At 37.3% G+C, this 26922-nt stretch overlaps 2 protein-coding genes across 7 annotated transcripts in view; one reads left to right on the plus strand and one right to left on the minus strand.

Annotated features, from left to right (window-relative positions):
• LOC146710504 (NACHT, LRR and PYD domains-containing protein 12-like) overlaps positions 1–26922 on the plus strand; it is a 71429-nt gene that overhangs the window by 12599 nt on the left and 31908 nt on the right. The window lies entirely within an intron of this gene.
• On the minus strand, positions 822–14412 carry LOC146710505 (uncharacterized). Of its 4 annotated transcripts, XR_014919944.1 has the most exons (6): positions 13628–14412; positions 12496–12524; positions 4120–12068; positions 2449–2565; positions 2229–2332; positions 822–2126 (listed from the first exon to the last, which is right to left on the minus strand). XR_014919944.1 is itself a non-coding variant. In XM_085453077.1 (4 exons), the coding sequence occupies exons 3-4, from the start codon at positions 11263–11265 to the stop codon at positions 2560–2562; spliced, it is 7152 nt and encodes a 2383-aa protein (XP_085309203.1). In that variant the 5' UTR covers positions 11266–12068; positions 12496–12524; positions 13628–14412; the 3' UTR covers positions 2441–2559. The 4 variants fall into 4 exon arrangements, 3 of the variants coding, with proteins under 3 accessions (XP_085309203.1, XP_085309201.1, XP_085309204.1); XM_085453077.1 differs by lacking the exons at positions 822–2126; positions 2229–2332 and having other exon boundaries at positions 2441–2565; XM_085453075.1 differs by lacking the exons at positions 822–2126; positions 2229–2332; positions 2449–2565 and having other exon boundaries at positions 3427–12068; positions 13628–13703; positions 13796–14412.

Here is a 26922-nt window from a genome sequence, read left to right on the forward strand (position 1 = left end):
TGTATGTGGAAGTAGTAAGAGTTTAAAAATGAGTAAGTTGAATGAGAATTTGAAGGGTCTCCCCATTGAAATACATGGGAAATTTTTGTTGAATAAAGTTGAATAAAATTAAAAATATAAATGTTAAAAATGAGAAAAGTAGAAGCAGTCATGTCCAAAATAATAGGAATCTAATGGTGTTTGAATGGTTTTTCTAAGTTGAACGGTTTTGAAGGAGTAGGCTTTCAAAAAACGTACGGAATAAGAAAATATAATAACTAGAAAGTGCATTTTCTGAAGAAACTGCAGTGTGAATGCTTGAATCTGAATGTATGCACTGAAATGAATTAATTGCTGAATGTTAAGTTAAAAATTCCGAATGAGCTGGAAAATACAGAAATTTTCACCTGAAAACAAAAGTGCAGAACTTTTGAAAGCTGATGTTCACACAGAAGAAGTTGGAAAAAAGCTAAACATGTTTAAAATGTAAATAATAAAAAGATGAGTAATGACAAAAGAAAATTTAGAGTCAGAAAACCTCTGAATGAATATTAAAAGTTCAAATTCTTCTAATTGAAATGAACTTAAAAGATGAACAAAAATTCTGGAGAAAATACAAACTTTAATATACAGCATAATGTTTTTCAGACATATACACATGTGTATATCATGTTTAATAGTATTACATACATCAATTTGTTTTGTATGTCATAGAAAATAACATAAAAATCTTAAGTCATATTTTACAGCTTCTTTCTGAAAAGGACTAGTAGAATAAATAAAAATAACTAAATTAAATAACTAAATAAAAAATAATAAGCAAGATATGAAATAAATGAAAATTCAACTTTTAAAACCACAATCCTGAACCTTTAAATTGTGTTGGTTTCTTAGAACATGGCTGAACAGCTGTTTCTATCGGTCTACTTAATCTGTCTACACATCTTTTTATTACTCATTCTTCTTTATGTTTTAATGTAAACAGAGTCCACACAGTGGTAAAAGAGAACTGTATAGAGATTTTTGAGTAAAGTCAAATGAAAGCGTAAGGTGGTGACACAGTTTAACACATGCAAATAATCAAATAAACACATTAGTCCTTTTTGTGAACATGGATAAATAAGTATCAATACAGCATTGTTCAGCCATGCCACTAAATGCTTTTTTACACATTGTTTTAACCTGGGCTCAGACACAAAGTCCCAAAATTAGTTAGTCCCTGACTTTGAGTTGTGGTTATGACTAATTATTATACACAAGGCTTTATCTATCTGAACTCTAAGGACACAAATATGAAAAAAAAAACCTATACTTACCAGCTGATACCCCACACTACACACTAGGTGTGCCATGTGACCTGAAACTTTGGTACAAAATCATCATAATCATTCTGTTAACACTGTTTTTTAACGCTGTTTGTGTTGCTGTTCAGCAGTTTAAAATGTTTTAGATTGGATTACATGGAATGAATTTGAATTTTCTTGGGGGGTTTTGTGTGTGTTTTGTTCTTAGCAGATTTTTTCTTCCATACTGTTGAATTCCAGTTACCACATTTCTGGTCATATGACATCCCGAGTGCCCACTTAAAAAAAATCCCCACAGTTAATTCAACATTAGAACAAAATAAAAATATCCATCCATCCATCCATTCGCTTCCGCTTATCCTTTCCAGGGTCGCGGGGGGCGCTGGAGCCTATCCCAGCTGTCATAGGGCGAAAGGCGGGGTACACCCTGGACAGGTCGCCAGTCTGTCACAGGGCCAACACACAGGGACAGACAACCATTCACACTCACATTCACTCGCACATTCACACCTAGTGACAATTTGGATTAATCAATTAACCTATCCCCACAAATAAAAAAATAAAAATATGTTAAAGAAAAAAAGGTTTGCTCTGTGATGAAATACTAAATAAGCATACATTGTACAGAGCACTAACAATGACAACAATCCTTTAGCCTGTTGATCAGAGAGAGGCAGTCATTATGTCCATTTAAAACCTGTAATCACAGAGCACAATGTTTCTGTGAAACTATGAAGTCCCATATGATCCTCATCATGTCCAGTGACTTCAGAGTGGATCCTCCCTGTCATCCGGCCAGTGTTTGATGTGTGGCAAGCAGCACAGAAGCAGGATAGCTGAGGACTTTAAAAGAAGAGCAGAAAACAGGAATATGTAGTTGTAAATGTAAATATCAGTGATACTTGTCTTGTCAAAGGGAATAAAATAATGAAAATGTTAACTTACACACTCATTTAGGGAGGATCTTGACACTGCACAGAGGAGGCACAGTCAGTCTGACAATGATGGTGATCTCCAGGGATGTTTTCCTGCAGCAACATTCCTGCCAACTGGCCGTATGATCCAGAGTAGTTGGTTTGTAATAAACAGAAAGGTGTATATGTTAGGTAGTGTGCACTCAGAGCTGGTCCTAGGAAACAAACACATCCTGTAATAAACTGAATACCTGTAGTAGTGCTGCTGCAAATATGAAGCCCTTCTATCATGAGTGGTTTCAAAGAAGGTGTTTTGGAGGCTCAGTCACAGAAACTGTGCAGTCTGTTCAGTCCTGAGTGTCTCAGCTCTGAAGGGGATGGATCACAGAGGGAAACACCTGAGTACAGACATTACAATACACTCTAACACTCCTAAGGTCAAGTGAAAACACAATTTAAACACTTCACAAGGAATGAATACATGTTTTCATGGAAATAATGTCATTAACCCTTTTTGTTGTTAGTAAATCTCACCGACTGCTTGTGGGACAAGCTAGAAGGAAGACTTATCACAGAATCTCTCCTGTGCTCCAGATGTGAAGTCTCACGCTCTGATCGTATGGCGATGAAGATGGTGATGATGAAGTTTCTCTGATCTGTGGCATTACAGTTTCTGGCTGCTATGTGCTTCACATTGTTGGATTTTACATGTGAAGCTTGGAGAAGACACAGGAGGACTGTGTCTCTCTTAAAAAGAAAAAAAAAGAAAAACAAAGGAAACCTAACAGGAAAGGAAACCCCCCCCCTCGACTCCCACCGTACCCCCCCCCCCCCCCCCCCTCCCACTCAACTCCCCAACCTCACACCATCAAATGTCTATACAAATGTAGGGTATCAGCTGGTAACAGAAAGCAAGTGTAACATATGCACTACATATGTAACACTGCTGAAACATTTCTGGCCAGAAATGTGCAGTTATCAACCCAGACCCACCCTGATGATTGCACTGGCCAGAAACATGATAAAAGCTCATAAAAATTTATGTTTCATAGAAAAATTTGTCCAAAAATATAATTGTGTACTTTTGAAAAAGTTTAAAGTTTATAACAAACCAAAATAATAATATTTTTGTAAATATTATTTCAAAATAGAGGCACACATAAAGTGGCTTAACTGTCATTATTGCTGTAATTAGGTTTGTTTGTTTGTTTGTTTTTTTAAAAAGCAACCTTTAGTCATTATTGTTCTCTCAGAAACAATGAAGAAGCTGTTGAACATTTATGTGTTGTGTAGGCAATCCTCTGGTCCACCCTCCCTCCCTCCCAGCCACAGTGAGACTGGGGCAGCCTGGCAGGATGTTGAAGCCTGGCTGCAGAGAGGATATGCCTACACTGTTCGTTTCAAACTGCTATATTTGATTTTTCTGACATTTATAGGTTACTGTTAGTGAATTTTAGATTTTCTGTAATAAATAAAATTGTCATCTTTTACTGATATCATTACTTAATTCATGTAATTGTATTTTATGTAAACAATTCAACCATTATACTGCAATGCAGAGCGTCAACTTTTAAATATCGCTCTACTTTCTTAAGTCATTCAAAAATATAGATATTACTTACTGTATTCAAAGATCTAGATCATGAATCATCACAGGACAATACACAGTATACTGGGTCATGGTAACTATGGTATGTCTTCATGACTCCAGAATGGAGACATCGATCTGACTGAGAAATGAAAATTAGGTCAAGCAGTGTGTTCTTCTCTGTGGTAGGGGCAGTGATGACCTGTGCGTATCCCCTAGACTCAAACAGCTCCAGGATTAGTTTGTTTGCACTGGATAAAACATTCTCATTAAAATCACCACAAACTATGATGGGATGACAGTCCATGATCTCCAATGAGTCTAATAGGCTTACCAGGTTTTTCAGGAATGGCCTCAGAGTGTAGTCTGGAGGTCTGTATACAACTGCAATCAGAGCACTGACTGGTGCTTCAACCTTTAAAGCCAGAAATTCAAGGTCAGTTACATTATGGATGTACTGTTTTTCATGCACTTGAATGTCACTTTTCACATAAACAGCAACTCCACCACCACTTCTGTTTGCCATCTGGGGAAAGTTTGTGTAGGACAGGTGTCTGTTGCGTTTGAACAAATTGTAATTTTCCAAGTGGAGACTCTCTGCGACAAAAGAGCCCCGCAGGTGTGTTTCTGTTAGGCACAAAACATCTGCTAGACACAATTCATGGTGACTTTTGATGTCATTAATGTGAGCTGGCAGTCCCTCTGTATTATGATGAACAATGGTGAAAACCTCTGACCTGCTCAGTGTTTGCCTCACGTGTAGAAGAGGCATCATGTCATCAAGGTTGGCTTGTCTCATGTTCTCAAGCGCTGCAGTGATTTCTGGGTTGGTGAATATTTTTTTCTCCTCCATATCAAGAAGATACAGTCCACTGAGAGACGTCACTCTACTGACAGCTACGTAGGCCATGCCGGGCTCAAAAATGCTCTTAAGAGAGACAACAGCTGATGTAGTTGTCATACCCTGTACCTTATGTATTGTACATGCAAAGGCCAGCTTCACTGGGAACTGTCTTCGTACCACTCCTTTCTGCTTCAGATTCTCCTCTGCTCTCTCAATGTACACCATATCGTCTGCTGGTGTGCGGTTATTCTTTCCAGATGTCTCATTATCCATTTTAAGTCCAAGCTTGATGATGTGTTGGTCGTTTTCAGAGTGAACTACTCTAAGTAGTATTCCAAAAGCTCCATTAACCAAACCATTTTGTATGTCAATGTTTCTGGTGAGCATGACACGAGCTCCTTCTGCAACTTTCAGTGTGTCTGGTAACTCGTTTTTACCTCCTTTCAATGGTCTGTCTTGAAGTGCCATTCTGCCAGTTCTAGGATCTTTTCTATAATCATCTGCATGGATGTCAATGATATGAGTGTGGAGCAGAGCCAGTGTTGAAGAGTTGTGTGCATCCACTTCTTTATTAGTTGCAAAAATGTGCAATGCATCAGTCGGACAATGGGCTGGTTCAGTTATGGCCTGTAACAACAAATTTCTATCTGCTTCGCAAAGCTCATCCAACTTTCCTTTTACACGAATTCTGTTCAGCATCTCAGCAAAGACAACATCATCTTTCTGACGCATAATCTCAGTCAGAGTGATCATCTGAAAATGCTCCCGCCACAGGTCGATCTCAGACGGGTCGTGCACACAGAGAGGTTTAGACTGTCGCACTGGGGGTAGCTGATAGAAGTCTCCGACAGCAATGACTGACATGCCTCCAAAGGGTCTCCGAGTCCCTTTGATCTGTTTGAGTCTTGCATCTACATATGCAAACAGATGTCTTGACACCATAGACACTTCGTCAATGACGATTATTTCAGCATTCAAAAGTTCTGATCTGACTTCATCCAGCTGATTGCCAAGTCCCTGAATGGGAGGTTTTAAGCTTCTAGGCAGCTTGAGAAGAGAATGCAGTGTTGTTCCAGAAATGTTAAAAGCTGCAGTCCCAGTGAAAGCAGTTAACAGGACGGTGGGTTTTGATATGTCAACATCGTCTGCATATCTGGGCACTTTGCTCAGTATCTTAGATGCTTCTGAGTAGATGCATTTGATAAGATGTGATTTTCCTGTTCCAGCACCACCATTAATATAAAAGAAAAACTGCTCTGGATTTAGAGCACAGACTCTTTTAATGCACCAGTCTCTAACTGCATAAAATATGCAGGCTTGCTTCTTATTCAGATTTTGAAACATCTGACGTAACAATGTGGGATCAATAGCAGGGGGTTCCCTGATGGCTCTGACTTCTGTTGAAGCATCAGCCTGACGGCTGTAGTCGGGCACATCTTCCTGTTCATTTTCATTGTCTCGCTCTCTTTCTTGTTCGACAAGTGGCAACCTTACGAGATCTGATTCAGGTGCCAGATTACACCATTCGTCAGTCACACCTCTGTTCTGCTCATATTCCTCAACAGCGCTCTCGATCTCCTCACTGTTTTTCTCATATTTTTCTCTGTTTCTTTTGACAATGTGTTGCACGTACTCAAGATGGTCAGTACCTGGTAGCTGTACACAGCCAGCACCATAGAAAGCCTGATAGGTTGGCAACGATGGTGTTTTCAGTTCGTGGTCTGAACGATGAGGAAGGTACAGTTTAAGCAGTCTTCCGTAATATTGCTCTGGATGTTTTTCTTGTGAGCAGCGGTGAAATCTGATGATAGCAGGCTTATTGTTTTTGCGCCTTTGCACAAACCCCATCTCATTGAGAAGGGGCAAAACATCTTTACCTTTTTTCTGTTGGCCATAGACAATCCTGCAAGTAGCAGCAAAGTCTGCCATGCACATCTCCTCATACTCTGGTGTTTCAGGTCTGGCTTTGTATTTGTCATTCAAAGATGTCATCCAAACATTGGAAGACTCAGGTGTTGTGTTGTCCAGAACTGACAGGGGACGACTCATTTTCACAGGATTATCATCAGTTGGAATGAATATTACAGCACGTGAGCATTGCTTCATGTGAAGACCACATGCACGAGCAACACACTCCTGTGCACTGATCTCTCGCTTCTTTGAATATGCCTGCATGACGGCTCTCATTTCATCGCACTCATTTACACTGTCCTTATGGGAGTTCTCAATGACAGTTTTCAGGTACTCAGATAGCCCGCCCTCTTTTTTTGATATATATTTCATTAAATAATTTGCAGCACCAAAAGCATCTAAAACAAAGCTTATGTCGATATTACTGTTCCAGGCTTCAAGCAGATGTGGATTATAGCCGTTTATCCAAGAGTCTTTTGGATCACGCTTTAGTATGATCGTACTCCTCATGTTCATTTTATTCAGGTATCTCTCATATTCTGCATGTGTCAACTTGCATCTTTCCAAGAGCTGCTCTAAACTCATGGAAGCAGTTTCAGGTTCATTCAGCAGCTGGTTCAGTGGTCTGAGCTTGTTCTTTGCCGTTTCTACTTCCAGTGCATCATCCTCACTGGGTCTTGTGATCATTGTCTCATTGCAGGGTGGTTTGGGAAAACCAAAACGGCACCCGGAGCTTAAACTCCTAAAGCACGTCTTTGTGTGGTTCTTACTGTGTTTTTGCACTTCTGTTACTTTTTTGTACAGTTCAGGTTGTTTATGTGGATCAGGCAGCTGAGCTGTGATGTATTTGTTTATAAAATCAAGAACAGTTTGCTCATCATCCTCCTCAAACACAGGAGCACCTTCTACCCACAGGAGGCAGTGTATGTGTGGGCTTCCTCTGTGCTGAAACTCAACTCTGTAAAAGTAGTCAATGACTTTGCCAAGTGGCTCTGCAGGAGATAAGAGTAAATCTCTGAATAATGCTTCAACTCTCTTGTCAAACATGCGCATTGTTGTGACAGGATTGCTTCTCAGGATGTCACACTTTGCTGACCAGTCGAGTCCTTCAAAATTCACTTGTTCACCTTGCTGCCTTGTTATTGCCTCGATCACTTCAGGCCAGCGCATTTCAGCAGCTGAAAATGTGCAAAAGAACGTGGGAGTTCCCAACTGTCTGATCATGGCAAAAAGATCTCTTGTTGTTTTCTCCCAATAGGCTGGGGTTCCTCTCAGAGGCTGCATGAATCTCACTGCATCTTTATTTCGCACCAGTTTCTCCACCTCATGTTTATCTTGTAACATGCCTGAGGTTATTTTTCTACCATCTCTGGTCAGAGGCTTTGCCTTCCTTAACTGTACTGTCATGCTGGATGTAGCCAAGTGTATTTCAGTCACAAACTGTGCAAAGAATAAATAGTTTGTGTCTTTGGCAAAACGATCATCAATGCAGAAAAGTCTTGATTTGAAATACCCACTGGGGGATACTTTGATCAGCCTTCTTTCATCAAGTGTGTTTTGGCCTGTAGGAAACTGCACAGGGAAGGCCATGGCCTCCAGTTTAGGTGTTTTGAAAAAACTTATTGGATTGTTTCTCTCTGCAGGAGCAACAGAGTAGATTCCTTCACTGAAACATAATATCTCCTCAGCCACATCAGGGGGCTGCAAACAGGACTCGAGTGCAAACCCACCATTAGTCAGTCCATCTGCTTGCTCTGAATCATCTCTCATCTGTTCATGCGATTGTTCACCATCACAGGGTAACATGTCAATGTCCTGTTCATTTATATTTTGTGCTTCACTCAGTGCATTTTTCTCACAGCTGTCAATTTCCATTAAATCAGCCTCATCATAATCGTCCTCATTCATGTTTTCATCATCATCATCATCATCATCTTCATCAGGAAGTGTTGGATCACACAGCTCAGCATCATCTCTGATGCTCACATCCTTATACTGTGGGTGAATCTGCTTGAGTTTATGCAGTGCTTGCACAAGTTTAGACCAGCTTACAGTCTGAAACAGCTGATGACCTTTGTAAGACAAGCGTCTCTTCAATTTTACTCTCAAGACCTGAGAATTAATTCTCAATCGAGGCAATGCTTCAACAGTTTCCTGTACCTCTGATGGGACACAGACCACATTTCCTCTAATTGCTCTTTGTCTGCCTTTGGGAAGAGGAATAATCTTTGCAAATGGTATGCACTTGGCTATGAGATGTCTCTCCAGTATGTTGAGATCAGACAGTTCAGGTGGAGTATCAGCAAGATCCAGTTTATTGGCAACAGCAAGCGCTGGCATGGATCCATTTTTAAGATGATCGTGGCAGGTGTGACAAATCCACTCTCTTTTTCTCTCATCGGGAACATTGCACTGCTCATTTCTGCAGTTTTCATCACAAACATGAACAAATCTTCCAGTCAAACATGTTGTAACCACATGTGGGTTTTTGACATACTTTGACCTTGTGCAGGGTCGCACTTGGTTTGGAAATGAAGCCTTGAAGCATACAGTACATGGGCATGATGGTCCAGCTTTGATTTGTGATTTGAACACAGATATGGCCTCGTTGATCACACTGTTGTCACTCTCTTGGGTTTGTCTGTTCACCCATCTGTATTTCCTTTTTATTTTCATTGCACATCTCATGTTGTGCATAATCCTGAATGCAAGATTACTTTGATACCTGTCTCGCATTAGTTGTTTCATTAGTTGTCTGTGTCTTACTCTGAATGCGTTATCACGTGCATAACGCTGAGTCACTCGAGATCTCTGTCTCTCTCTGAATTCAGGGTTTTCTTGATACCTTTTAGTGATATAGCTTTTTTGTTTTTGTCTAAATTCAGCATTGTCACAGTAGCGTCTTTTAATATATTGTTGTTGTTTCTTTCTAAATTCATCGTTCTCACAGTAACGTCTTTTAATATATTGTTGTTGTTTCTTTCTAACTGTAGCATTCTCAGAAAAACGTTTTTTAACATATTGTTTTTGTTTCTTTCTGAATTCATCATTTTCACAGTAACGTCTTCTAATATATTGCTGTTGTTTCTGTCTGAATTCATCATTTTCACAGTAACGTCTTCTAATATACTGTTGTTTTTTCTGTCTGACTTCAGGATTGTTTTTATATGCCTCGCTTGTGCAAGACTTTTTCTTTTCTTTGTACTCTTTGTTTGAAGCATACTTTTGTCGTTCTTTCCTTTTTTGGTTTTCTTTTCTCTGATTTCTGGGTTTCTCTGATGCCATTAATCTTCTTCTCATTTTTTGCCTTTGTTGTTTATTAACTTTTTTCAGTTTTTGTAAAACTATATCAGAAAGATCACAGGAAGCAACATTTGTTATTGCAGCATTTGATTGACATAAAAAAGCATCCCTTGATGGAAGGAAACTTAATTCACTGCATAGTTCTTCAGTTGGTATATTAGGAGGTTCATTCTGATCTTCATATGATGTGAACTGAGTCACGTGGACTTCTTTTTGTTTCACCGGTGGCGTACAAATGGACATTTGACAAAAGATGTTCTCAGTCAGATCAGTCGTTGTGTTTCTCCTTGGAGTAGAGGAGTTTGCTTCATCAACAGTTGTATCAGAGTGAGTAGATGCCACAGCAGTGGCAGCTGTTGGTCTGCAGACTGTGTCTGTGATAGTATCACTCAGGTTGACTGTGCTCATACTGTAGAACTGCACAGGCTTCAGTTCATAGTTACAAGAGGGTGATATCTCCATCATTTCATAAGAATCTTGGATCCTCTTAATCATGTCACTGAGGAGAGTGAATTTCAGCATCACTGCTGTACCACGATTACGTGACTGTAGTAGTAGAGGAAGACCACTGGGTGTTCTGGAGTGTGGATCAAAGAAACCATATTTGCCTGATGTGGATCGGAACACTGCGATACACAATCCACTCATAATCAATAAGGCATACTGCACATCTGACAACAGGCAGCTCAGTCCTGCTTCTAAGCTGAGAAAGGTATCTACTGCCTCCTCTGGAGGTTCTTCAAATGTCCCATACCGGGAAGGCTGTGTCATGTCGACATCATACATAGACCAGCGAGCATCAACTTTGTCTGGCAGCTCATCGGTTGCCAAATGAATATTTTTAGGAAATCTTTTCTTGGCCTCTTTGTACATCACATCACCTTTATCCAAGACCAGATTAAGGTCAGCTGTAGTCATGTTATCATTCTCATGAAGGAAAGCAAGAAATGTGAGTGAGTTACATGTGCACTGCTTGTTTCTGGAGTCTCCATATTTGGGATGAGCCTGGCTGTGAGATGCACAGATATGTGTAACAGAGGGCTGGTTTTCAAAGTTCACTCTTTCTGCATGAGATGGTCCTGCCACATCACTGTGACGGCCTCTTTTTACAATATCAGCATAACCCACCTGTGGGGCACTTGACACCTCAGGTTGGTCTCTATGGTTTACCTGATGATCATTAAATTCATGCTGCAATCCAATCTTTACAGCATCTGCATAGGATACCTGTTGTACATGTGCAGGAACATGTTGACCTGCCTGTTTGACACCATCAGCATTGGTCTTTGCAGACACAAAGTCTTCTGCAGAGCTCTGAGGAAAATCACACTCAGCTTGTTCACATGTTGGTACTTCATAAAACTCATGGAACTTCTTCCAGCGTTGTTTTGCAGCTTGTGACTTTTTCTGCTTCCTTGGCATTTTTACACAAGTGTTTCTCTTAGTCTTTAGAAAATATGTTTATAAAATAAGAGTGGCACAGAGCAGGAGATGTTTTCTTTGTCTTTATATTTCAGTTTTTATTTCTCAGAAACAGATGTCTTTGTTTGTTTGACAGTTTGTCAGTCAAGAGAATAATATGCACTCTCTTTATTGGCTTGGCACAACTTAGCAGCAAGCGCAAAGTGAAAAACAGCTAGAGAGAAAATTTAGAAGAGAGAACAGACAGAGCAGGAGAAACACGGCTGGGAAATCACAATCAAACCGTGAATTAGAGTTTTCTTTATTTGTTCAGTTTGTTCTCAGGTAGAGGCAATATGCACTCTTTATTGCTTTAATGGCTTGGCGTTTTTCAGCAGCAAGCCAAGAGTGAAAAACAGGTAGAGAGAAAATTTAGCAGAGAGAACAGACAGAGCAGGAGAGACACGGCTTTAAATCAAACCGCAGAGTTTTCTTTGTTTGTTCAGTTTGTTCTCAGGTTGAGGCAAAATATGCACTCTTTATTGTTTTATTGGCTTGTGCATTTTTCAGCAGCAAGCCAAAGAGTGAAAAACAGGTAGAGAGAAAATTTAGCAGAGAGAACAGACAGAGCAGGAGAGACACGGCTTTAAATCAAACCGCAATAAGATTCTTGGTTTGGCAAAATTTCTCACAAACCACAGGGTGAAATACAGATGGAAAGAAGGCAGAGACAACAGGTGGAGTAGGACAGAAGATAGAGGGGTTGGGGGGTTGGGATGTGAGATAGAAGACTGGAGATCTGGTCCTTGTTCTTCTTCTGCACACTGTGAACAAAAAACAAGAAAAAAAATTTTTTAATAAAATTATATCACATGGTAATTGTATGAACTAATTGTGACTACTGAAAAAGGACAAAACAAATACTCAAGCTAAACTGTTGTCGGCTGCCATGTGCAAAAAGTTGCACAATTTGGCACTTTTTAAAAGAATAAATATTTAATTAAATTCAGCAATAATATTTTTAAATACAAATATGACTGAGTGAATTGTTAACTAATCACATGTAATGTGCAAAAATGTACGAAAAAAATATTTTAGCCCAATTGTTAAGCTGAACTTATGTGTCTTTATTATAAAAATGTGTTTAAAAGGTCTAGCACAAAGTTTGAACCCATCACTTTAAAGCTTATATTAGTCAGATTATTTTTTTAAAATTTTGGTGTACTTCTCTAACAGTATGTGCACACCTACCAGGCAAAGCACAGATGTGAGTCAAGTTCCTGAAAGTGTAAGACAAGAAATAACATGTTAGTTGTCTGTACAGTTTTATCAGACTAACAAAAAAACAAAGCCCACACGACATGATACACTGAACTTATAGTCAGCAGGGTAATTATAGAGTAATATAGCACACCAGCTGATACAGCAGCCATTTTATAATTCAAACTAATTAACTGAAGTATTTATTTAAGTACTTATATAAGGCTACTGTTAGACTGTTACTACCCTTAGCATCGCTAAGTGCTAACACTAACTTCAGTTAGTGTTAGCACTGCTGGTAGAACTAGCACTCTTACTGTTAAAACTGAGGCACAATGGCAATAATAAAGCTCATTTGTTACTTTTGTCTCACTGACCGCCAATAAATATCACAGGAATATCACAGGAATATTCTTTTTGTCAGTTAAAAACTGCTAAGGCTAGTGTTGGCACTATAGCTAGCGTTAGCATTGATGCTAGCATTAGCATCGAAGCTAGCATTAGCACTGCTACTAACAGCAAAAGTCATGAAGTACTCTTACTGTTAAAACTGAGGCACAATGGCAATAATAAATCTCATTTGTTACTTTTGTCTCACTGACCGCCAATAAATATCACAGGAATATCACAGGAATATTCTTTTTGTCAGTTAACAACTGCTAAGGCTAGTGTTAGCACTATAGCTAGCATTAGCATTGAAGCTAGCGTTAGCATTGAAGCTAGCGTTAGCATTCCTGCTACTAACAGCAAAAGTCATGAAGTACTCTTACTGTTAAAACTGAGCCACAATGGCAATAATAAATCTCATTTGTTACTTTTGTCTCACTGACCGCCAATAAATATCACAGGAATATCACAAGAATATTCTTTTTGTCAGTTAACAACTGCTAAGGCTAGTGTTAGCACTATAGCTAGCATTAGCATTGAAGCTAGCGTTAGCACTGCTGCTAACAGCAAAAGTCATAAACCTATATAAATGGTAGCAAAGGTTCTTTTTTTGCTTTCTTTATTCTTTGAACTCTGTTGAACTTTAAAAAGACTTGATATGTGAGTTTAAATGTCAAACATGTATTTTTACCATCATAAAATTAAAACAGTGCTGTACTGAGTGTATTGTACTTACCACAGCAGAGAGCAAAGCGGAATGACGGCAGTTGGTGCAGTGATTAGTTAAAGACTGATGAGGCGTTCAGGTGGTGCTTGGAAATTTGAGCATCAGTTTGAACATCAATAATGAGCATATATATTTCTCTGTCATAGAGAGACAGAGAAAAAAATACACAAGACTCACCAGCATACAAATTGGTACTTTTTCTCTTTATGTCACTCATTCGCTTATACTCAGGAAAGAGGGCAACTGGCATTAAATTAGCAAATAAAAAGTATGTCATCTTGAACTGTTTTATGGATTTTATTTTAAGACTACTTTGAGCGTATTCGTGGGGAGATAAACTATACAGACTAAAAACAGAGACATTAAATGAGATTCGATTATTTAAAATGTGGGAAAATACACTACAGACAGGTAGATGCTGTGAGCTTTAATTATCCAGTCAGAAAAGATTATTTTAAAGTCATCAACTGACTAAAACTGCCGAGGTATGAAAAACCTGTGTGGAGAAGACAAGTCCACCAATACACAATCAACTTGAATTTAACAGGGCAATAATTCAGGTCTCTATTCAGTTAGCCTATATTAACTACTGACATACTGTTAATCTGTGGCAAAAGCCTGTCAAACCTGTCTTATTGTACCTATTGAAAAAGTTAATCTTACTACAACTGCTTAGATGTAACACACATTTTTGATTTAATCTTGGCAGAGTGAGAGACAGAGCTCGTTAAGCAGGCAGGTGTGAGCCTGGTTGCTATAGTGACTGCACCCAAGGGCTCCATACACACGTACACAGACATGCACCTCACTTTTGCTGCTTAAAATGAACAGAAAAGTCAGGCCGAAACAAATCGCTCCCAAATGAAAAGTAAAAGTCGTATTGACAAAATTCTTTCACCGTGAGTGACAGCAATGTCTAGTCTACTGAATTCTCAGTTTTCATGCCTGTGGAGTTTATTATATGGATGTGGTGACAGTGGAAAGACACCATGCTCTTCTGATTTTCAAACAAACCTTCTGAGCCATTTTAACATTAGAGTCTATGGAAGAGTTGGAGGGAGGAGGCTGTGCATTGGTGACATTTATGAAAGAACCATAACACCTAGTACAATAGTAAACACATTGGATGAAAGAGGACAGCCATGGCTACGTTTTGAGGGTAAAATCATACCTGTAGAGCAAACGCTGTGGACACAGCAGCAGTTTTAAAAAAGATTTTAAGATTAATTTTTTTGCTCCTCTCACTCTAGCAGTTGAGCTGTCTCACTCTAGCCCCAACATTCCGTCCCATACACACCCATTATAAATTTTGAAACGGGTGAAAAAACATCATGAAACTTAAACTGGAACTGAAGAAAAAGTATAATAGATATTGAAAAGATAAATACAAGTTGAATAGTTGAATGTCTTGTCTTCGTTTTAAAGTTTGAATGGTGGCTCTATGTCAATGTATGTGGAAGTAGTAAGAGTTTAAAAATGAGTAAGTTGAATGAGAATTTGAAGGGTCTCCCCATTGAAATACATGGGAAATTTTTGTTGAATAAAGTTGAATAAAATTAAAAATATAAATGTTAAAAATGAGAAAAATAGAAGCAATGTTGTCCAAAATAATAGGAATCTAACGATGTTTGAATGGTTTTTCTAAGTTGAACGGTTTTGAAGGAGTAGGCTTTCAAAAAACGTACGGAAAAATAATAAAATATAACTAGAAAGTGCATTTTCTGAAGAAACTGCAGTGTGAATGCTTGAATCTGAATGTATGCACTGAATTGAATTAATTGCTGAATTTTGAGTTACAAATATTGAATGAGATTAAAAAAAACCAAAAAAAAAAACCAATTTAACCTGAAAACAAAGGTGCTGAACTGCTAAAAGCTGAAGGTTACACAGAAGAAGGAGTTGGAAAAAAACTGAAAATGTTTTAAATGTAAATTAGAAAACCCTAAGAAATGAGAAAAGAACATTTAGAGTCAGAAAACATCTGAATGAATATTAAAAGGTCATATTCTTTGAATCACTGAATGACTCAAATGTGATCCCTCCACTTTGATCCACACAGTTTAAAAAGTTTAAATGCCTGAGCTTTGAAAGATACGGTGTTGGAAAGAGAACAATAATGGCGACAATTTGAGGGTAAAATGATGGCTGTAACACTGTGGACACAGCAGCAGTTGAAAGAGAAGTGCTTAAGATGAATCTTGGTACAGTGGCAGGCAGAGCTCGTTAAGCAGGCAGGTGTGAGCCTGGTTGCTATAGTGACCGCACCCAATGGCTCCATACACACGTACACAGACATGCGCCTCACTTTTGCTGCTTAAAATGAACAGAAAAGTCAGGCCGAAACAAATTGTTCCCAAATGAAAAGTAAAAGTCGTATTGACAAAATTCTTTCACCGTGAGTGACAGCAATGTCTAGTCTACTGAATTCTCAGTTTTCATGCCTGTGGAGTTTATTATATGGACGTGGTGACAGTGGAAAGACACCATGCTCTTCTGATTTTCAAACGAACCTTCTGAGCCATTTTAACATTAGAGTCTATGGAAGAGTTGGAGGGAGGAGGCTGTGCATTGGTGACATTTACGAAAGAACCATAACACCTAGGACAATAGTAAACACATTGGATGAAAGAGGACAGCCATGGCTACGTTTTGAGGGTAAAATCATACCTGTAGAGCAAACGCTGCGGACACAGCAGCAGTTTTAAAAAAGATTTTAAGATTAATTTTTTTGCTCCTCTCACTCTAGCAGTTGAGCTGCCTCACTCTAGCCCCAACATTCCGTCCCATACACACCCATTATAAACTCTGAAACGGGTGAAAAAACATCATGAAACTTAAACTGGAACTGAAGAAAAAGTATAATAGATATTGAAAAGATAAATACAAGTTGAATAGTTGAATGTCTTGTCTTCGTTTTAAAGTTTGAATGGTGGCTCTATGTCAATGTATGTGGAAGTAGTAAGAGTTTAAAAATGAGTAAGTTGAATGAGAATTTGAAGGGTCTCCCCATTGAAATACATTATAAATTTTTGTTGAAAAAAGTTGAATAAAATTAAAAATATAAATGTTAAAAATGAGAAAAATAGAAGCAATGTTGTCCAAAAGAATAGGAATCTAACGATGTTTGAATGGTTTTTCTAAGTTGAACGGTTTTGAAGGAGTAGGCTTTCAAAAAACGTACGGAAAAATAATAAAATATAATAATAATAAAGATTAGAAGAACAATACTGTGAATGCTTTTCAAGCATTCACACTAACTAGAAAGTGCATTTTCTGAAGAAACTGCAGTGTGAATGCTTGAATCTGAATGTATGGACTGAAATGAATTAATTGCTGAATTTTGAGTTAAAAATTTTGAATGAGATAAAAATAAAAAAAAAACAACCTGAATTTAACCTGAAAACAACAGTGCTGAACTGCTAAAAGCTGAAGGTTACACAGAAGAAGAAGTTGGAAAAAAGCTGAAAATGTTTTAATTGTAAATTAGAAAAACCTAAGAAATGAGAAAAGAACATTTAGAGTCAGAAAACATCTGAAAGAATATTAAAAGGTCATATTCTTTGAATCACTGAATGACTAAAATGTGATCCCTCCACTTGGACCCACACAGTTTAAAAAGTTTACATCTCTGAGCTTTGAAAGACAAGATGTTGGAAAAAGAACAACGATGGCGACGTTTTGAGGGTAAAATGATGGCTTTAACACTGTGGACACAGCAGCAGTTGAAAGAGAAGTGTTTAAGATGAATCTTGGCAGAGTGAGAGAGAGAGCTCGTTAAGCAGGCAGGTGTGAGCCTGGTTGCTATAGTGACTGCACCCAAGGGCTCCATACACACGTACACAGACATGCACCTCACTTTTGCTGCTTAAAATGAACAGAAAAGTCAGGCCCAAACAAATCGCTCCCAAATGAAAAGTAAAAGTCGTATTGACAAAATTCTTTCACCGTGAGCGACAGCAATGTCTAGTCTACCTAATTCTCAGTTTTCATGTCTGTGGAGTTTATTATATGGACGTGGTGACAGTGGAAAGACACCATGCTCTTCTGATTTTCAAACGAACCTTCTGAGCCATTTTAACATTAGAGTCTATGGAAGAGTTGGAGGGAGGAGGCTGTGCATTGATGACATTTATGAGAGAACCGTAACACCTAGGACAATAGTAAACACATTGGATGAAAGAGGACAGCCATGGCTACGTTTTGAGGGTAAAATCATACCTGTAGAGCAAACGCTGCGGACACAGCAGCAGTTTTAAAAAAGATTTTAAGATTAATTTTTTTGCTCCTCTCACTCTAGCAGTTGAGCTGCCTCACTCTAGCCCCAACATTCCGTCCCATACACACCCATTATAAACTCTGAAACGGGTGAAAAAACATCATGAAACTTAAACTGGAACTGAAGAAAAAGTATAATAGATATTGAAAAGATAAATACAAGTTGAATAGTTGAATGTCTTGTCTTCGTTTTAAAGTTTGAATGGTGGCTCTATGTCAATGTATGTGGAAGTAGTAAGAGTTTAAAAATGAGTAAGTTGAATGAGGATTTGAAGGGTCTCCCCATTGAAATACATTATAAATTTTTGTTGAATAAAGTTGAATAAAATTAAAAATATAAATGTTAAAAATATGAAAAATAGAAGCAGTGTTGTCCAAAAGAATAGGAATCTAACGGTGTTTGAATGGTTTTTCTAAGTTGAACGGTTTTGAAGTTATAGGATTACAAAAAACGTACGGAATAGATAAAATATAATAATAATAATAATAATAATAAAGATTCGAATAACAATACTGTGAATGCTTTTCAAGCATTCACACTAATAATAATAAAGATTAGAAGAACAATACTGTGAATGCTTTTCAAGCATTCACACTAATAATAAAGATTAGAAGAACAATACTGTGAATGCTTTTCAAGCATTCACACTAATAATAAAGATTAGAATAACAATACTGTGAATGCTTTTCAAGCATTCACACTAAATATAACTAGAAAGTGCATTTTCTGAAGAAACTGCAGTGTGAATGCTTGAATCTGAATGTATGCATTGAAATGAAATAATTACTGAATTTAAGTTAAAAATTTTGAATGAGATTAAAAAAAAAACCCGAATTTAACCTGAAAACAAAAGTGCTGAACTGCTAAAAGCTGAAGGTTACACAGAAGAAGAAGTTGGAAAAAAGCTGAAAATGTTTTAATTGTAAATTAGAAAAACCTAAGAAATGAGAAAAGAACATTTAGAGTCAGAAAACATCTGAAAGAATATTAAAAGGTCATTCTTTGAATCACTGAATGACTAAAATGTGATCCCTCCACTTGGATCCACACAGTTTAAAAAGTTTAAATGTCTGAGCTTTGAAAGACAAGATGTTGGAAAGAGAACAACGATGGCGACGTTTTGAGGGTAAAATGATGGCTTTAACACTGTGGACACAGCAGCAGTTGAAAGAGAAGTGTTTAAGATGAATCTTGGCAGAGTGGCAGAGAGAGCTCGTTAAGCAGGCAGGTGTGAGCCTGGTTGCTATAGTGACCGCACCCAATGGCTCCATACACACGACACAGACATGCACCTCACTTTTGCTGCTTAAAATGAACAGAAAAGTCAGGCCGAAACAAATCGTTCCCAAATGAAAAGTACATGTCGTACTGACAAAATTCTTTCACCGTGAGCGACAGCCATGTCTAGTCTACCTAATTCCCAGTTTTCATGCCTGTGGAGCTTATTATATGGACGTGGTGACAGTGTAAAGACACCATGCTCTTCTGATTTTCAAACGAACCTTCTGAGCCATTTTAACATTAGAGTCTATGGAAGAGTTGGAGGGAGGAGGCTGTGCATTGGTGACATTTATGAAAGAACCATAACACCTAGGACAATAGTAAACACATTGGATGAAAGAGGACAGCCATGGCTACGTTTTGAGGGTAAAATCATACCTGTAGAGCAAACGCTGCGGACACAGCAGCAGTTTTAAAAAAGATTTTAAGATTTATTTTTTTGCTCCTCTCACTCTAGCAGTTGAGCTGCCTCACTCTAGCCCCAACATTCCGTCCCATACACACCCATTATAAACTCTGAAACGGGTGAAAAAACATCATGAAACTTAAACTGGAACTGAAGAAAAAGTATAATAGATATTGAAAAGATAAATACAAGTTGAATAGTTGAATGTCTTGTCTTCGTTTTAAAGTTTGAATGGTGGCTCTATGTCAATGTATGTGGAAGTAGTAAGAGTTTAAAAATGAGTAAGTTGAATGAGAATTTGAAGGGTCTCCCCATTGAAATACATGGGAAATTTTTGTTGAATAAAGTTGAATAAAATTAAAAATATAAATGTTAAAAATGAGAAAAATACAAGCAATCATGTCCAAAAGAATAGGAATCTAATGGTGTTTGAATGGTTTTTCTAAGTTGAACGGTTTTGAAGGAGTAGGCTTTCAAAAAACGTACGGAATAGATAATAATAAAATGGAATAATAAAGATTAGAAGAACAATACTGTGAATGCTTTTCAAGCATTCACACTAATAACTAGAAAGTGCATTTTCTGAAGAAACTGCAGTGTGAATGCTTCAATCTGAATGTATGCACTGAAATGAATTAATTACTGAATTTAAGTTAAAAATCTTGAATGAGATAAAAAAAAAAAACCCGAATTTAACCTGAAAACAACAGTGCTGAACTGCTAAAAGCTGAAGGTTACACAGAAGAAGGAGTTGGAAAAAAACTGAAAATGTTTTAAATGTAAATTAGAAAACCCTAAGAAATGAGAAAAGAACATTTAGAGTCAGAAAACATCTGAATGAATATTAAAAGGTCATATTCTTTGAATCACTGAATGACTCAAATGTGATCCCTCCACTTTGATCCACACAGTTTAAAAAGTTTAAATGCCTGAGCTTTGAAAGATACGGTGTTGGAAAGAGAACAATAATGGCGACAATTTGAGGGTAAAATGATGGCTGTAACACTGTGGACACAGCAGCAGTTGAAAGAGAAGTGCTTAAGATGAATCTTGGTACAGTGGCAGGCAGAGCTCGTTAAGCAGGCAGGTGTGAGCCTGGTTGCTATAGTGACCGCACCCAATGGCTCCATACACACGGACACAGACATGCACCTCACTTTTGCTGCTTAAAATGAACAGAAAAGTCAGGCCGAAACAAATCGCTCCCAAATGAAAAGTAAAAGTCGTATTGACAAAATTCTTTCACCGTGAGCGACAGCAATGTCTAGTCTACCTAATTCTCAGTTTTCATGCCTGTGGAGCTTATTATATGGACGTGGTGACAGTGGAAAGACACCATGCTCTTCTGATTTTCAAACGAACCTTCTGAGCCATTTTAACATTAGAGTCTATGGAAGAGTTGGAGGGAGGAGGCTGTGCATTGGTGACATTTATGAAAGAACCATAACACCTAGTACAATAGTAAACACATTGGATGAAAGAGGACAGCGATGGCTACGTTTTGAGGGTAAAATCATACCTGTAGAGCAAACGCTGCGGACACAGCAGCAGTTTTAAAAAAGATTTTAAGATTAATTTTTTTGCTCCTCTCACTCTAGCAGTTGAGCTGCCTCACTCTAGCCCCAACATTCCGTCCCATACACACCCATTATAAACTCTGAAACGGGTGAAAAAACATCATGAAACTTAAACTGGAACTGAAGAAAAAGTATAATAGATATTGAAAAGATAAATACAAGTTGAATAGTTGAATGTCTTGTCTTCGTTTTAAAGTTTGAATGGTGGCTCTATGTCAATGTATGTGGAAGTAGTAAGAGTTTAAAAATGAGTAAGTTGAATGAGAATTTGAAGGGTCTCCCCATTGAAATACATGGGAAATTTTTGTTGAATAAAGTTGAATAAAATTAAAAATATAAATGTTAAAAATATGAAAAATAGAAGCAGTGTTGTCCAAAATAATAGGAATCTAACGATGTTTGAATGGTTTTTCTAAGTTGAACGGTTTTGAAGGAGTAGGCTTTCAAAAAACGTACGGAAAAATAATAAAATATAACTAGAAAGTGCATTTTCTGAAGAAACTGCAGTGTGAATGCTTGAATCTGAATGTATGCACTGAAATGAATTAATTGCTGAATTTTGAGTTAAAAATATTAAATGAAATTTTAAAAAAACAAACAAAAAAACCCAAATTTAACCTGAAAACAAAAGTGCTGAACTGCTAAAAGCTGAAGGTTACACAGAAGCAGAAGTTGGAAAAAAGCTGAAAATGTTTTAAATGTAAATTAGAAAACCCTAGGAAATGAGAAAAGAACATTTAGAGTCAGAAAACATCTGAATGAATATTAAAAGGTCATATTCTTTGAATCACTGAATGACTAAAATGTGATCCCTCTGCTTGGATCCACACAGTTTAAAAAATGTAAAAGTCTGAGCTTTGAAAAACAGTGTTGGAAAGAGAACAACGATGGCGACGTTTTGAGGGTAAAATGATGGCTGTAACACTGTGGACACAGCAGCAGTTGAAAGAGAAGTGTTTAAGATGAATCTTGGCAGAGAGAGAGAGAGCTCGTTAAGCAGGCAGGTGTGAGCCTGGTTGCTATAGTGACTGCACCCAATGGCTCCATACACACGTACACAGACATGCGCCTCACTTTTGCTGCTTAAAATGAACAGAAAAGTCAGGCCGAAACAAATCGCTCCCAAATGAAAAGTAAAAGTCGTATTGACGAAATTCTTTCACCGTGAGCGACAGCAATGTCTAGTCTACCTAATTCTCAGTTTTCATGCCTGTGGAGCTTATTATATGGACGTGGTGACAGTGGAAAGACACCATGCTCTTCTGATTTTCAAACGAACCTTCTGAGCCATTTTAACATTAGAGTCTATGGAAGAGTTGGAGGGAGGAGGCTGTGCATTGGTGGCATTTATGAAAGAACCATAACACCTAGGACAATAGTAAACACATTGGATGAAAGAGGACAGCGATGGCTACGTTTTGAGGGTAAAATCATACCTGTAGAGCAAACGCTGCGGACACAGCAGCAGTTTTAAAAAAGATTTTAAGATTAATTTTTTCGCTCCTCTCACTCTAGCAGTTGAGCTGTCTCACTCTAGCCCCAACATTCCGTCCCATACACACCCATTATAAACTCTGAAACGGGTGAAAAAACATCATGAAACTTAAACTGGAACTGAAGAAAAAGTATAATAGATATTGAAAAGATAAATACAAGTTGAATAGTTGAATGTCTTGTCTTCGTTTTAAAGTTTGAATGGTGGCTCTATGTCAATGTATGTGGAAGTAGTAAGAGTTTAAAAATGAGTAAGTTGAATGAGAATTTGAAGGGTCTCCCCATTGAAATACATGGGAAATTTTTGTTGAATAAAGTTGAATAAAATTAAAAATATAAATGTTAAAAATGAGAAAAATAGAAGCAGTCATGTCCAAAATAATAGGAATCTAACGATGTTTGAATGGTTTTTCTAAGTTGAACGGTTTTGAAGGAGTAGGCTTTCAAAAAACGTACGGAATAAGAAAATATAATAATAAAGATTAGAAGAACAATACTGTGAATGCTTTTCAAGCATTCACACTAACTAGAAAGTGCATTTTCTGAAGAAACTGCAGTGTGAATGCTTGAATCTGAATGTATGCACTGAAATGAATTAATTGCTGAATTTTGAGTTAAAAATATTGAATGAGATTAAAAAAAAAACAAAAAAAAAACACGAATTTAACCTGAAAACAAAGGTGCTGAACTGCTAAAAGCTGAAGGTTACACAGAAGAAGGAGTTGGAAAAAAACTGAAAATGTTTTAAATGTAAATTAGAAAACCCTAAGAAATGAGAAAAGAAAAAGAAGTCAGAAAACATCTGAATGAATATTAAAAGGTCATATTCTTTGAATCACTGAATGACTAAAATGTGATCCCTCCACTTGGACCCACACAGTTTAAAAAGTTTACATCTCTGAGCTTTGAAAGACAAGATGTTGGAAAAAGAACAACGATGGCGACGTTTTGAGGGTAAAATGATGGCTTTAACACTGTGGACACAGCAGCAGTTGAAAGAGAAGTGTTTAAGATGAATCTTGGCAGAGAGAGAGAGAGAGCTCGTTAAGCAGGCAGGTGTGAGCCTGGTTGCTATAGTGACCGCACCCAAGGGCTCCATACACACGTACACAGACATGCGCCTCACTTTTGCTGCTTAAAATGAACAGAAAAGTCAGGCCGAAACAAATCTTTCCCATATGAAAAGTACAAGTCGTATTGACAAAATTCTTTCACCGTGAGCGACAGCAATGTCTAGTCTACTGAATTCTCAGTTTTCATGCCTGTGGAGTTTATTGTATGGACGTGGTGACAGTGTAAAGACACCATGCTCTTCTGATTTTCAAACGAACCTTCTGAGCCATTTTAACATTAGAGTCTATGGAAGAGTTGGAGGGAGGAGGCTGTGCATTGGTGACATTTATGAAAGAACCATAACACCTAGGACAATAGTAAACACATTGGATGAAAGAGGACAGCGATGGCTATGTTTTGAGGGTAAAATGGTGGCTGTAGAGCAAACGCTGTGGACACAGCAGCAGTTTTAAAAAATATTTTAAGATTAATTTTTTTGCTCCTCTCACTCTAGCAGTTGAGCTGCCTCACTCTAGCCCCAACATTCCGTCCCATACACACCCATTATAAATTTTGAAACGGGTGAAAAAACATCATGAAACTTAAACTGGAACTGAAGAAAAAGTATAATAGATATTGAAAAGATAAATACAAGTTGAATAGTTGAATGTCTTGTCTTCGTTTTAAAGTTTGAATGGTGGCTCTATGTCAATGTATGTGGAAGTAGTAAGAGTTTAAAAATGAGTAAGTTGAATGAGAATTTGAAGGGTCTCCCCATTGAAATACATGGGAAATTTTTGTTGAATAAAGTTGAATAAAATTAAAAATATAAATGTTAAAAATGAGAAAAGTAGAAGCAGTCATGTCCAAAAGAATAGGAATCTAATGGTGTTTGAATGGTTTTTCTAAGTTGAACGGTTTTGAAGGAGTAGGAGTACAAAAAACGTACGGAATAGATAAAATATAATAATAATAAAGATTAGAAGAACAATACTGTGAATGCTTTTCAAGCATTCACACTAATAATAACTAGAAAGTGCATTTTCTGAAGAAACTGCAGTGTGAATGCTTGAATCTGAATGTATGCACTGAAATGAAATAATTACTGAATTTAAGTTAAAAATTTTGAATGAGATTAAAAAAAAACAACCCGAATTTAACCTGAAAACAAAAGTGCTGAACTGCTAAAAGCTGAAGGTTACACAGAAGAAGAAGTTGGAAAAAAGCTGAAAATGTTTTAATTGTAAATTAGAAAACCCTAAGAATTTAGAAGAGAACATTTAGAGTCAGAAAACATCTGAATGAATATTAAAAGTTCATATTCTTTGAATCACTGAATGACTAAAATGTGATCCCTCTGCTTGGATCCACACAGTTTAAAAAATTTAAAAGTCTGAGCTTTGAAAGACACGGTGTTGGAAAGAGAACAACGATGGCGACGTTTTGAGGGTAAAATGATGGCTTTAACACTGTGGACACAGCAGCAGTTGAAAGAGAAGTGTTTAAGATGAATCTTGGCAGAGTGAGAGAGAGAGCTCGTTAAGCAGGCAGGTGTGAGCCTGGTTGCTATAGTGACCGCACCCAATGGCTCCATACACACGTACACAGACATGCGCCTCACTTTTGCTGCTTAAAATGAACAGAAAAGTCAGGCCGAAACAAATCGTTCCCAAATGAAAAGTAAAAGTCGTATTGACAAAATTCTTTCACTGTGAGCGACAGCAATGTCTAGTCTACCAAATTCTCAGTTTTCATGTCTGTGGAGTTTATTATATGGACGTGGTGACAGTGGAAAGACACCATGCTCTTCTGATTTTCAAACGAACCTTCTGAGCCATTTTAACATTAGAGTCTATGGAAGAGTTGGAGGGAGGAGGCTGTGCATTGGTGACATTTATGAAAGAACCATAACACCTAGTACAATAGTAAACACATTGGATGAAAGAGGACAGCGATGGCTACGTTTTGAGGGTAAAATCATACCTGTAGAGCAAACGCTGCGGACACAGCAGCAGTTTTAAAAAAGATTTTAAGATTAATTTTTTTGCTCCTCTCACTCTAGCAGTTGAGCTGTCTCACTCTAGCCCCAACATTCCGTCCCATACACACCCATTATAAATTTTGAAACGGGTGAAAAAACATCATGAAACTTAAACTGGAACTGAAGAAAAAGTATAATAGATATTGAAAAGATAAATACAAGTTGAATAGTTGAATGTCTTGTCTTCGTTTTAAAGTTTGAATGGTGGCTCTATGTCAATGTATGTGGAAGTAGTAAGAGTTTAAAAATGAATAAGTTGAATGAGAATTTGAAGGGTCTCCCCATTGAAATACATGGGAAATTTTGGGAAATTTTTGTTGAATAAAGTTGAATAAAATTAAAAATATAAATGTTAAAAATGAGAAAAATAGAAGCAGTCATGTCCAAAAGAAGAGGAATCTAATGGTGTTTGAATGGTTTTTCTAAGTTGAACGGTTTTGAAGGAGTAGGAGTACAAAAAACGTACGGAATACAGAATAAAATAGAATAAAGATTAGAAGAACAATACTGTGAATGCTTTTCAAGCATTCACACTAATAATAAAGATTAGAATAACAATACTGTGAATGCTTTTCAAGCATTCACACTAATAAAGATTAGAAGAACAATACTGTGAATGCTTTTCAAGCATTCACACTAATAATAATAAAGATTCGAAGAACAATACTGTGAATGCTTTTCAAGCATTCACACTAATAAAGATTAGAAGAACAATACTGTGAATGCTTTTCAAGCATTCACACTAATGAAGGATTGAAGGTTACTGGGTTTTTTGAATGTAGAGATCACATGAACGTATATGAATTGTATGATATGTCTCTTCTATTGTTCTATTATCGTACTCTGTTGTTGATTGTGATTGGTTTTATTTCTTTCTTCAGTGGTTGTAGTGTTTTAATATTTAGTCATTTTTTCCATTATTGTAATTGTGTATAAAGTTTAATTTGAATGAAAGTTACACTCAAATGCTTTCAGTGTTGCTGTGTTGAGTGTTTGCATGTTTAATGTTTGTATGGAAGACACAGAAAGACATGTGACTAAAGAAATCTGTGCTAGAGGGACATTTCAAAAAAATAGTAGAAAACAAAACCGATGATGAATTCTTTAGAGAATTTTCTAGAAATCTTTTTCTTTCTAAACAGAATTCAGAATATTGATGTTTGAGCTGGAAGCTGT

The sequence above is a fragment of the Copadichromis virginalis genome, linkage group LG4 (assembly GCF_057382275.1).
Source record: "Copadichromis virginalis isolate Kocher_CV1m ecotype Utaka linkage group LG4, C_Virginalis_male_GT1.1, whole genome shotgun sequence".
Taxonomy (NCBI): Eukaryota; Metazoa; Chordata; class Actinopteri; order Cichliformes; family Cichlidae; genus Copadichromis; species Copadichromis virginalis.

Bases quoted from the DNA above. Each gene is read 5' to 3' on its own strand.
- LOC146710505 (XM_085453075.1), bottom strand. From the start codon at position 11,265: ATGCCAAGGAAGCAGAAAAAGTCACAAGCTGCAAAACAACGCTGGAAG.